Raw genomic sequence first — 13,521 nt, forward strand, 5'->3', positions numbered from 1 at the left:
CTGTGACCTGGAAGCCCCCTTCCCGTTTCTGCTTGTCCCACTTTTGCTTCAATTTGTTCCACCTTTCTAGACTGAACCATTGTTTATCTTACATATGTTGATTGATGTCTTATGTCTCCCTAAAATGTATAAAAGTAAACTGTGCTCTGACCACCTTGGGCACATGTCATCAGGAACTTCTGAGGCTGTGTCATGGGTGCATGTCCCCAACTTTGGCAAAATAAACTTCCCAAATTGACTGAGATCTGTCTCAGATTTTGTGGTTCACACATTTCAAATCAATGATGTTTTCCCATTAATATATTGTTTTCCTTGAGGGGAGAAAAATTTGGTTGGAAAAGAAGTACAGGGAAATCAAGATATATAAATTTATTAGAGGGAGAAAATGTGGATTTATTTGAAAATCTAGGAAAAACCTAAGACTTCGAGGTATTATTTTCTAATATGTTTTGGCCATGAATAGGAGTTTCTTTTATAGACTCTGTGTAAATTGTTAAATTTAAAAGGATTACAAGAGATGAAGCTTGTAATCCCAGAGTAGACCATGGATGACACAACTGCTGCTAATACATGGCAACATATTGCATCCAGAAATACAATCAATTAAATGTTTACTATATTAAATAAAATTAATTTTATTCAGTATTATTCTTTTGTTTGTTTGTTTGTTGTTTTGTTTTTTGAGATAGAGTCCAGCTCTGTTGCCCAGGCTGGAGTGTGGTGACATGATCTCAGCTCACTGCAACCTCTGCCTCCTGGGTTCAAGCAATTGTCCTGTGCAGCCTCTTGAGTAGCTAGGATCACAAACATTAGCTAAGATGCCCAGCCAATTTTCATAATTTTAGTAGAGCTGGGGTTTCACCACTTGGCCAGGCTGGTCTCGAACTCCTGATCTCAAGTAATCCACCTGCCTTGGCTTCCCAAAGTGTTGGCATTTCAGGTGTAAGCCACCATGCCTGGCCCAGTATTATTCTATTTTATAAAACTGACAAGAGAAAATAAACAAATTAAAAGAATAAAAACATACCAGATACAGCAAGGAAGTCATCAATGCTTGTAATGTCATCTACGGCTTCAGTGAGGACATGTATATGATTCTCCCATGTACGCTTGTACATTTCCATGGTGTTTTTGACCACTTGACTTTTGGGTCTTGCAGCCAAAGCAAGTGCAGCATTAATAATCTATAAAGATAAGGATTGAAAAAATTACCTATTGGTTACGATGTTCACTATTTGGGTGATGGGTACACGAAAAGCCCACACTTCACCACTATGCAATATATGCATGTAAGAAATCTGCACTTATAATTCTTAAATATATAAAATAAATAAAAAATATTAAAGCAATAAAATAAAATTATATTCATTCATATTAAACATAAAAATGGAATTTAAAAAATCTGTAAAGATGTAGAATGTTTACTCCGTGATTTCTTTAAATACATTGTGTATTAAAATTAGATTATTTAAATTAAATACTTAAATACATTCATCCTCGACGACAGGAAAAACAGTAAAATGTCTCCACATATATACAGTTTATATTGAAAAGTATAAAATGTTTTATGTTTATTAATATAAATTATATAGGTATAAATAATTTTTATTTTTAAATTTTTCCTACTCTATCATTGCAGAGTTTATATTTAAAAAACTTTTTTAAATATAAACTTTGTCACCATAAGTTCCATCGAGTTCAAGACACTTTTCTAAGTGATGATATCAGGCATTTAATCTATCGTTAAAGAACTGATGATTCTGGGAATTTAAACATGTCAATCCAGTCTTTTTTACATTATTAACTGGTGAGAAATGGATGCCTTTAACAGATTTTTTTTTTCAAATTAGTAAACAAAAAGAAATCAGAAATAACCAAATTAGTACTGTAAGTTGAGCCCAGTGATTTCCCATGGATATTCCTGAAATATTGCCCTTGTTTCAGGAGATAAATGAGCATAAGCACTGTAATGGTGAAGAAAGACATTCTGGTGACACATTCTTGGGCGTATTTCTGTTAAAGTTTCGGCTAATTTTCTCAAACCACTCTCATAGTAAGCAGATGTTATCATTCTTTGGCCTTCCAGGAAGTCATTAAGCAAAATGCCTTCAGCATATCAAAAAACTATTGCCATAACCCTTGTTCTTGACTGGTCTGTTTTTGCTTTGATTGGATCACGTCCATCTCTCACAAGCCATTGCTTTGATTATGATGTCTTCAGAATTGTACTTGTAAAGCTGTGTTTCATCTCCTGTTACAATTCTTTAAAGAAGTAATTCAGGATCTTGATCCCACTGATTAAAAATTCCATCGAAAGCTCTGCTGTTGTCTGCAGCTGATCTGGGCACAATGGTTTGGATACTCATTGAGTGGAATGTTTGTTCAACTTTAATTTTTTAGTCAGAATTGTGTAAACTGAAGCGATTAGGATGTTTATGGTGTTTGCTATTGCTTGTGCTGTTAATCACTGGTTCCTTTCAATTAGGGCATGAATAATATAATTTTTTTTAAATCACAAATGGATGTGAATTGGCTGCTTCTGTGAGCTTCATCTTCAACATCATCTCACCTCTTGTTAAAATGAGTTATCGGTTTGTAAACTGATAATTAATTTGGGGCATTGTCTCCATGAATATTTTGTAAAGCATTAATGATTTCATCAATCTTCCACTCAAACTTTGCATAAATATGATGTTTCTTCTTCAATTTTAGCAGAGTTTATGTTGCCTTTCATAGGGGTTTGATATAGTTTAGCTGTGTCTCCACTCAAATCTCATCTTGAATTGTAACTCTCATAATTCCCATATGTCATGGGAGGGACCTGGTGGGAGGTACTTGAATCATGAGGGCAGTTACCTCTATGCTGTTCTCATGATAGTCAGTTGAGTTCTCACGAGATCTGATAGTTTCATAAGGGGGTTTTCCCCTTTTGCTCAGAACTTCTCCTTCCTGCCGCCATGTAAAGAAGGACATGTTTGCATCCCCCCCTCTGCCGTGATTGTGAGTTTCCTGTGGAACTGTGAGTCAATTAAACCTCTTTCCTTTATAAATTACCCAGTTTCAGTTCTGTCTTTATTAGCAGTTTTAGAACAGACTAATATAGAGCTCTTTTCAAAATGATGTCTCTTATTTTCAATCAGTCAAACCAGATCCTATCCACACACATTATTACAAGTTAGTACAAGTTTATTTTGGTGCAAAAATGTTGAATTCTATGCATAACTTTTTCATAAAACACATGTTCAATAAACGTTTTGAAGACCTCTCATACAATGATAACAATAAAAAGAAGCTTTTTCTACTGAATATCCTAAAGATGGCACCTTAAGTCACTTCCTGTCACCACATTATTGAAGGTAGAAGATGGAAAAAATTAGTTGCCTGAGAATAATATATTTAAATCCCCCTTTTTATTTCTTTTCTATAAAAGAGGAACATATTAAATTTTAAGGAAACACCCTAACTTTAGAAATAACTACTGTGCAGTAAGCCTTGACTTCAGTTTTAGAGTTTTATTAACCTATTAACTTACAATGTACCTTTGTGTATACTGCAATGTCTCTGGTCCCTGGTGTTTCATTGTTCTTGCAATTGGACAACTATGCACACATGTGGTTGTACTGAAATTATGCCTTCACAGCAAAGTATACTTTTAAAGTACTGGTGTAAAACCCTCAGTGGAGATACGAAGTTATGAATATAAGACAGGCTATATTTTATAAGAATATTTTCAGTTCTGCTGCTGATCCAATTTATCTGATTCAACACTGCACACTATGAGGAAGCTTTATCCTACTTGACTCTTCTGATATTTAGCTTAAATCTAAAAGAAGACACAATTCAGAATTCTTCTTCTAACCCTCTTTAAGGCAGAAAAATGTTCATCCCAATGTCACACTCCTAAAATTTTAGCCATATATCTAGAGAAAATAAAATAACCATTCTTAAATCTTCTTCATGTAAAACCAAAGCTTTTTAAAAAATGAATTATGTTGCTTTCTGAGGCATTTTGTTTCTTTAAATTATGGTTGAAATGTTTACATGTCAGTCACTTGACCCTGATAATTATGTAGTCTGTCAGTTCACCTTTGAAACAGTTTCTTTTAAGTTCAGGCCTTATTATATCTTAACTGGGCCGTTCTAGTAGCCTTATACGTTTCTACTTCCAGTCTCTATTTGCTCTGAGACATTCTCCTTAATGCAAACACATTTCTTTCTCAAATGCCAAAGTGATAACCTTTGATAAAATCCTAGTTGACTAAAAACAAAAACCATATTTCTTTTCAGTAATTCGCAGTCTAAACCCATCCACAGGTTGGTCCTTACCTACAGTTCACTCTGATGTAATAATCTTACTCATTTTAGTTTTTGTTCCAGCCACAGTTTTCAGCTCCATTTCCTTATCACACCACTCATCTTTGTACCTCTGTGACTGTTTTTACAGCTGACTCTTAACGTCCTTGCTCCATCCCTTTTTCTGCTCTACTCCATCTCAGGAAACATTTTTTATATTTAGCATATCCATGGAAATATCACCACATACTGTGACGCCTATCCCATTCCCTATACCCAGCAAAATGAATTGCTTTCTCCTTTGTGTTTAAAAAATATTTAGTCCATATAAATAAATAGTAGCTATTCTATTGCATTATTGCTCATACACATGTCTATTCCTGGGTAATGAGCTCCATCATAGGAGGGACTATGTATTATTCATCTTTGCTTCTTGGTATACTAAATATGTTAATTACCATAACTGCTATAGTTATAAACTATGCCTAAGAGAAACTATTCTGCTCACAGCTCACACTGAGAGGACAGCCACAGGGGGGCAGGTTTGGTATTATTTTCTCTTTCTTCAACACTATTTAGTTCATAGGCAGGTACCCAATTCAAGAAGAGTTAATCTCTTGGCTGGCTGGTGATAGGTCATGAGGTTTGATATAAAAAGCTGTGTTGTGTTAATCAATCTTGAAAATTTGAACTAGAATTTATGGAGAAATCATTAGTTAGCAGTCAAGACCAAAGCTGAAAGTTTCTGTAAAGAGCAGCCATCTTATAAAATCAGAACCAGAGGGGGCCAATGGAGCTGAGGCTACAAGGAAACTAGAGCCAAAGTGTAAGGAAGAAGAAACTGTAAATAGACTGAACCTATGATGTTTAAAAAGAAAAAAAAAAAAAAAAGGGTGCGGTGGCTCACACCTGTAATCTCAGCACTTTGGGAGGCTGAGGCAAGCAGATCACCTGAGGTCAGGAGTTCAAGACCAGCCTGACCAACATGGAGAAACCTCCTCTCTACTGAAAATACAAAATTAGCTGAGCATGGTGGTGCATGCCTGTAATCCCAGCTACTCGGGAGGCTGAGGCAGGAAAATTGCTTGAACCCAGGAGGCAGAGGTTGTGGTGAGCCGAGATTGTACCATTGCACTCCAGCCTGGGCAATAAGAGCAAAACTCCATCTCAAAAAAAAAAAAAAAAAAAAAAAAAGAAAGAAAGAAAGAAAGAAAGAAAAAATAGAAAGGCAAAAATAAACAAGCAAAAGCAAAGTGTGGAGTAAAATAAGCCAGTGGGTGGCAAGAGGAGAATGGGGAAAATATATCAAGAGAGTCAATAACATCAACAGAGAGAAAATGATACTCAGAGAAAAGACAAAAAAAAAAAAAAAGGAGTTGACTGTTTTTGAGAGTATCCTATTTTGGATTACAAAAACACAGAAATACTAATAACGATAATAATAAAATACTAAGTCCATACTTTGCACCATGCACCACTGTTCCAAGCACTTTCTACATATTCACCTAATTTTTTTAACTTAATTTTTACATCGCAATGAGGTAGGTAGGTGTTGTCATCTCCATTTTCAGATAAGGTTACCAAGTTATTAAGGAGAAGTTGTCAACTTGACCTAGACTTCCTGCTCTTAATTGCCACACTGTACAATCTTCTATAACAATATTATACTAATTTATGATGCTATGAGTGAGTGATGACCCTTAAAACCATAAAGGCATCACTGAAGAAAACATTACAATGCCTGGTGTAGAGCCAGTGTGTGTGTGTGTGTGTGTGTGTGTGTGTGCGCGCGCGCGCATGTGAAAGAGAGAGAGAAAAAAAATGTATATATAAAATTTGCTAAGATAACCATTTATAAAATTCAGTGGCATTAAGTACATTCACATAGCCGTGCAACTATCCATCTCCAGAACTTTTTAGTACCTCAAACTGAAATTCAGTACTCATTAAACAATAAACTTCCCATTCTTCCTTCCCCCTAGTACCTAGTAAGCTCTATTATACTTTCTACCTCTTGCTGTTGACTATTCTAGATACTTCATATAAGTGGAATTATGGAACATTTGTCCTTTTGTGTCTGGCTTATTTCCCTTAACATAATCTTTTCAAGGTTTATTCAAGTTGTAGTATGCATCAGAATTTCATTACCTTTGAAGATTAAAGAATATTCTACTGTATGTACATACTATGTTTTGCTCACCCATTCATCTGTCAGTGGATACTGGGTTGTTTCCATTTTTTGGCTAGTGTGAATAATGCTGTTATGACCATTGTTGTACAAATAACTGTTCAAGTCTTGGCTTTCAATTATTTGAGGTATATGCCCAGAAGTGGAATTGCTGGATTATATGACAATTTTTTTTTAAAATGGGGTCTCACTCTGTCACCCAAGCTGGAGTGTAGTGGCTCGATCTCAGCTCACAGCAACTTCCACCTCTCAGGCTCAAGCGATCCTCCCACCTCAGTCTCCCAAGTAGCTGGTACCACAAATGCACACCACCACACCCAGCTGATTTTTTTTTTTGCATTTTTGATAGAGACAAGATTTTGCCATGTTGCCCAGGCTGGTCTGGAACTCCTGAGCTCAGGTGATCTACTGGCCTCAGCCTCCTAAAGTGCTGGGATTCCAGGCATGAGACACTGTGCAAAGCCTGACAATTTTAAATTTAAGTTATGAATATTGCCACATTGTTTTCGGCAGTAGCTGCACCATTTTATATTCCTATCTGCAATGCCGAAGAGTTCCTATTTTTTCATATCCTGGCCAAAACTTATTTCCCCTTTTGGTTTTTCCTTTAATCCTCACCACCCTAACGGGTGTGAAGTGGCATCTCATTGAGGTTCTGTTTGCATTTCCCTAATGATTAGTGATGCTGAACAACTTTTCATGTGCTTATTGACCAACTGTTTATCTTCTTTGGAAAAATGTCTATTCAAGTCTTTTGCCCATTTTTAAATTTTTTTTATTGTTGAGTTTTAGGAGTCCTTTACATATTCTGGTTATTAATCTCTGATTATGTATATATGATTTGTCAATATTTTCTCCCACTCTTTGGGTTGCCTCTTCCCTCTCTTGCTAATGTCCTCTGATATACAGAAGTTTTAAATTTTAATGAAGTCCAATTGATTTTTTTTCATTTTTTGTGCTTTTGGTGTCCTATGCACATTGCCAAATCTGATGTCATGAAGTGTCACTCTGTGTTTTCTTCTAAGAGTTCTATATTTTTAGCCACTATATTTGAGTCTTTGATTCATTTTGAGTTAATTTTTGTATATGGTGCAAGGTAAGGGGCAAATTTCATTCGTTGCCATGTACTTAAGTTTTCCCAGCACCAATTGTTGAAGACTATCCTTTACCCATAGAATTATCTGGGTAGACTTGTCAAAAATCATTTGACCATAAATGCAAGGGTTTGTTTCTGGGATATCTATTCTATTCCATTGATCTATATGTCTGTATCACACTTATTTGATTATTGCAGCTTGTAATGAATTTTGAAATTAAGAAGTGTGAGGCTTCCAACTTTGTTCTTATTTTTTCAAGATTATTTTGGCTACTCAAAGTCCCTTGAAATTCCATATGAAATTGAGAATGCGTTTTTTTCTATATGTGCAACATACATTGTTGGTATTTTGATAGGGATTACATTGAACTGGTAGATTGCTTTGGTTAGTATTATCATCTTAATAATATTAAATATTATAACCCACGAACATATGATGTCTTTTCTACTTTTTATGTCTTCTTTAATTTCTTTCAGCAATATTTTGTAGTTTTCAGCAAAATCTACAAAGGAAAAGACATTCAGGTAAAAATCTTTCACCTCCTTCATTAAGCTTATTCCTAGGCATTTCATTTCGTATGATGCTATTATTAAGTGAAATTGTTTTCTCAACTCCCTTTCCAGATTGTTCATTGTTCGTATATAAAGACACACTGACTTTTGTGTGTTGATTTTGTATTCTAGTGAATTCTGTTACTAGCATTAAGATTTATGTGTGTATAATCTTCAGGATTTTCTAAATGTAACAGTATGCCAGCACTGAACAGTGATAATTTTATTTCTTCCTTCCCAATTTGGACACCACCAAAAAAAACTTTTTTTATTCATTTAAAGTTGGATTTTGTCAGGCAAGTAATAAGAAAGGAATTAATTGAATTGATTGAGGTTATAGGAGGAGAACACAGAACTTCAAGGAACTGCTGAAAGCACTCACCAGCCTCCTCTTTGAATCTGGCTTCTGTTATTCCAAGTACATTCCCTACCCACGCTCGCTGATAAGGGCTGTGTTTGATCCTTATTTCTCTTTCCTCAAACAGGCCTGTCCAAATTAGCCCCTGTTAGACCCTGTGCATTAGGGTGTCTGGTACCCCTGACAAAAGTCAGTTTAGTTAGCTTCAACTGGTCTCATTCTATCTTCTTTAGGCTTCTCCTCATTTCTACTGGTATATGTGGTCAAGACCTCAACATGCTTTAGGCTAAGCTTCCTCATATTTTTCTATTAAATCAGACAGACTATTTTTACTACATTCTAAACTCATTTACCTTGGGAAACCCTTGAACATCTAAACTACATTCAGAATATTTAGGATTTTTAGACTGTCTCAAGATTTTCATTGTTTCCCTCTAGGTATTAGGAGCTTGTATTTACAGGAATCTCATCTGTCCAGACACCTTCTAAGACCCATAAGAGACTCTAGAAATGTGTTCATATTGTCATTTGTTCTAGTAAAATCTGCTACAAATAGTTTTGGGATCCAGCTAAGGGGAAGTTGAGTTGAGGATACATTTAGTTTGTGTTGAGTGGGTAATTTCAGGTGTGTTACAGTCACTTCCTTGTATCTTTTACCACCTTCACACTTGTGGTATTGATATCGGATCATGATAGAACCAATAGAGCCTTTGCCTGTCCTAATGACATGTGCTTTCCTTTCTGAAACACCTCCAAACAAACTATGCTAGAATAAACACTGAATTATCTTCCTAGTTTCTACATAGAAAGTGACATTACAAAATAAATCGCTGTGATTTTAAAGGTGATCAAGAGTGTGCAGTGAAATAAAGATAGAAAAAAAGAAAAGAAAAAAGAAGATTCATGAGGGTGTGTCTGACAGATCACTTATGCAAATATATTATTTTTCTGGATTTTGCTATATTTTGATATTTGGCAGCATTTTAAAATTAGTGTCTAGTTGGTTTTCGTATTCTAAATAAATATTCACTTTTTCTTAAAGAAGGCCCTCAAAACTGTGTATACTTTAGGCTCCACACAGCCTGGCCTGTCACAATCAATGCATTATTTATTTATTTTGTTTATTTATTTTTCGAGACAGAATTTTGCTCTTATCACCCAGACTAGAATGGAATGGTGTGATCTCGGCTCACTGCAACATCCACCTCCCAGATTCAAGCAATTCTCCTGCCTCAGCCTCCTGAGTAGCTGAGATTTACAGATGCACGTCACAATGCCTGGCTAATTTTGTTTGAATTTTTAGTAGATATGAGGTTTCACCATGTTGGCCAGGCTGGTTTCGAACTCCTGACCTCAGAAGATCCACCTGCCTTGGCCTCCCAAAGTGCTGGGGTTACAGGCGTGAGCCACGGAACCTGGCCAAACAGTGTTTTTTGTTTGTTTGTTTTTAAATTAAAAAAACACTATCTTCTGAAATGATGAAATGAAAACACATTCAACTGCAATATTTTAATTCTTTACAGTGAAAAATGACTTATTTCCCTTCACCTTCCTTTTGATGTGACAATAGTTTTCTTCAAAAAGGTTTTATTTTGCTTTTCCTATATTTGTAAAAATGGAAGAATAGTGTAGTAATTATAAAAATAACATTACTGAGGACCTGCAATGTGCTGGGCATGTTTCTAATTACTTGATTTGCATTAATGTTTTTCTTCCACTGAGAAAGATCTTACCGGTATCTCCAATTTGCTGACAAGACAATGGAGGCACAAAGGGATGAAATAACTTACCCCAAATTATAGAAGAAACTCTAGATTGGAAGCCAAGAGGCTCAAGTTAAAGTTTTACTTTGCTTCAAACTGATTTTATGTCCATAAAAAAAGTCGTATTACCTCTCCAAGACCTATTTTCCCAGAAGTTACAGGTATGCATCCACTGGGGTGGGGTGTGGAGACAGGGTTTGAATTAGCCCATGCCTCAGAGGTTCTTCAGATTTTAACATTTGATTTAAAGCTGATGTATATACTTCTCTTGAAAGATTTCTAAAAACAATTACTTAAAATGTGAAAATAAATCTACATAATTTAATTTTTCCCAAGAGATAGTTCAATATTGGCATTGATACAAATAATCTTAAAAATTTTAGTTACTATAACAAAAGCACTTTGGGGATTAAAAAGATGATTTATATGTAGTACCTATAGGTCTTATTACCTCAGTGTCACGGCATGTAGAGAAAATTAAAATAACTAGATATATGATGCCTCAAATATATCTAAGGTTGTATGTGAGGTGAATTTATGTAACATCCACTTAAATTGGTAACATCATCATAATTTCAGAATTGTAGCAACTGGAGTAATGGCATCAAATTCAATGCTCTAATTCTGTACATCCTTTTCTCAGTTGCTTAAATGATGTCCTACTACCAAATATTTCTCACTTTCTATGCTGGCTTTTCCACATTTCTTTATTTTGATAACGTTTTCTAATTTACTTGCTCTCATATTTTACTTCATCTATGGCAAATTACCTTTACACTTCATATTATGGCTTGCAATACTTCCCACCATGAATCTCCATTGTCAGAACTTTATGTTAAATGATAAAAGCATTTCAGAGTAGGGGAGGATGTGGTGCTGAGGAGACATAACTTGCCATGGACTCCAGATTTACAATTAATGAAACTGCATTCAACTTTGGCCTCACAACCTTTTTTGTAATCTTCTTACTCCATGAAGGGATGATCTCTGCATGATAGGATCACTCACACAGAAACTCCTCACAAGACTTTCATTTGCTTTGGATACACATATAAGAAACTAAACTATCCTATCCCAGGGGTTAAAAGTACTTTTTAAGGAGAGAAGGGGACAAAGTTTATTTCTGGGACGATAGAGCTTTCTGTGAAAGTATATGCCAGTATAAATTTTCGTATCTCATAAAACATACTGCTGAAGAGGAAAAGTTCAACCTAGGACTATTTCAGTTATGCAAAATGTAATATGCGGGAAATATAATGCTCCCGGAAGGTCTGTAAAAGGCAATAATTCCACATGAAAATCAAAACATTTATTTTACTGTCTTTTATACTAAATATTAAGACTGGACAATCTTCCAAATTAAATAAGTAAAAGAGGAAAAGAATATAAAATACATTGTTTGTGATGATAAAATAAAATCACCAATATGTAGGTTTCGCCTGTCGTGGGGTGGGGAGATGGGGGAGGGACAGTATTAGGAGATATACCCAATGTAAATGACAAGTTAATGGGTGCAGCACACCAACATGGCACATGTATACATATGTAACAAACCTGTACCTTGTGCACCTGTACCCTAGAACTTAAAGTACAATTAAAAAAAAAAAAAAAAAGAATTTGGAGCAAGGCCTCCCATTTTAATCCAGCTCCATTACTTAGTTTTGTGTGGTTTTAGACAAATTGCTTACTCTCTAAGCCTCAATTTCCTAATCTGTAATGGTCATGAAAATGATTATTACAAAGATTGTTGGTAGAATTAAATTAGATTATGGTTTTTTGTTTGCTTGTTTGTTTGTTTCTGTGAGATGGAGGCTTGCTCTGTCGCCCAGGCTGGAGTGCAGTGGTGCAGTCCAGGAAAATTCAAGCAATTCTTCTACCTCAGCTTCCTAAGTAGCTTGGATTACAGGCGCCTGCCACCACGTCCAGCTAATTTACAAATGCTTGCTTCTATACAGATATTTTGAGAATAAAATACAAGAATGCTTCAGGGATTTAAAAGAATACTATTTACACAAATATGTATACACACAGAATTTGTAATTTTGTTGAACTCAACAATCATTTTAATATTCTATTTTTTTAAGTTTGAGTTAAATAAATATAAATAAGAAAAATTGAATCTACACACAAATTTTTAGGGTTTTTCTGTAACATGAAACTAAAAGAGAAAATTTGCCTTAAAACTATCTGATACCAATAACACATATTACAATTTAAAGTAATAAAAAATACTTTAGCTGACAATGATGAAAAAATAAACATAGACAACAGAGATTTTTTGATCCATTATAATTTGCTACTCAGGGATTTAATAAGTTTAGAATTTGGAGTGGAAAAAAATTGGTACTATCTCCCAAATCATTTCAGTTCAAACGGAGAAATTTAAAATAAATTTAATATTTTTTCCAAATCTCCTTTTTTTAAAGGAATTTTATGTCAGAAACATCTACAAAGTTTCTCTTTAACGTACCATCCAATTTCATGCAGACATAAAGTCAAAATGTAAGCAATTCATTAATTGCCAAAGTGTATTTTATATAATAAGAGGTTGGCAAAAGTTAAAAAACAAAACAAAACAAACAAAAAAAAAAAACCGGGCGCAGTGGCTTACACCTGTAATCCCAGCACTTTGGGAGGCCAAGACGGGTAGATCATGAGGTCAGGAGATCGAGACCGTTCTGGCTACACGGCGAAACCCCATGTCTACTAAAAATACAAAAAAATTAGCCGGTCGTGATGGCGGGTGCCTGAAGTCCCAGCTACTGGGGAGGCTGAGGCAGGAGAATGGCGTCAACCCGCGAGCCAGAGCTTGCAGTGAGCCGAGATCGCGCCACTGCACTCCAGCCTGGGCGACAGAGCGAGACTCCACCTCAAAAAAAAAAAAAAAAAAAAAAAAGGCATGTATTTGAAATGCCTGACTGCTTGGGATTAGACATATTCTTTGTAAGCTTGGATTCAGCTTTGGTTTTAGCACTAAAAAAGAGTTCACATAACATTAAGAAATTTAACTTTCTTAATTATCAAAGGATATTTGCTCTGTGTCTACCATTTATCTAGGTTAGAAAGCATAAGATAGGAAAAGCTCAGACTTCACTTTAAGTGTTCTAAGGGAGGAAAGTCATGCATAAATATTCCATAAAGGATAACACGTATATGAAATCTATATAAGCAATGTTTTCCCTGAGTTGCAAGGGCATGTTAAGAAAATATGCATACAAGGTATAAATTGGGTTGAAATAGTCAGGGTTGACTTATCTTTCTCATTCCTCTC

General features: G+C 35.2%; 1 protein-coding gene across 3 annotated transcripts in view; it reads right to left on the reverse strand.

The window, feature by feature from the left end:
• The window catches only part of CTNNA3 (catenin alpha 3), a 1,783,100-nt gene that overhangs the window by 583,337 nt on the left and 1,186,242 nt on the right, over window positions 1–13,521 (reverse strand). For all 3 annotated transcript variants that reach the window (XM_030941008.1, XM_030941007.1, XM_030941009.1), the window contains exon 11: window positions 1,028–1,184. In XM_030941008.1, coding sequence (XP_030796868.1) covers window positions 1,028–1,184 — 157 coding nt within the window. The remainder of the gene's footprint in view (window positions 1–1,027; window positions 1,185–13,521) is intronic.

The sequence above is a fragment of the Rhinopithecus roxellana genome, chromosome 11 (genome assembly GCF_007565055.1).
Source record: "Rhinopithecus roxellana isolate Shanxi Qingling chromosome 11, ASM756505v1, whole genome shotgun sequence".
In the NCBI taxonomy this organism is placed as follows: domain Eukaryota; kingdom Metazoa; phylum Chordata; class Mammalia; order Primates; family Cercopithecidae; genus Rhinopithecus; species Rhinopithecus roxellana.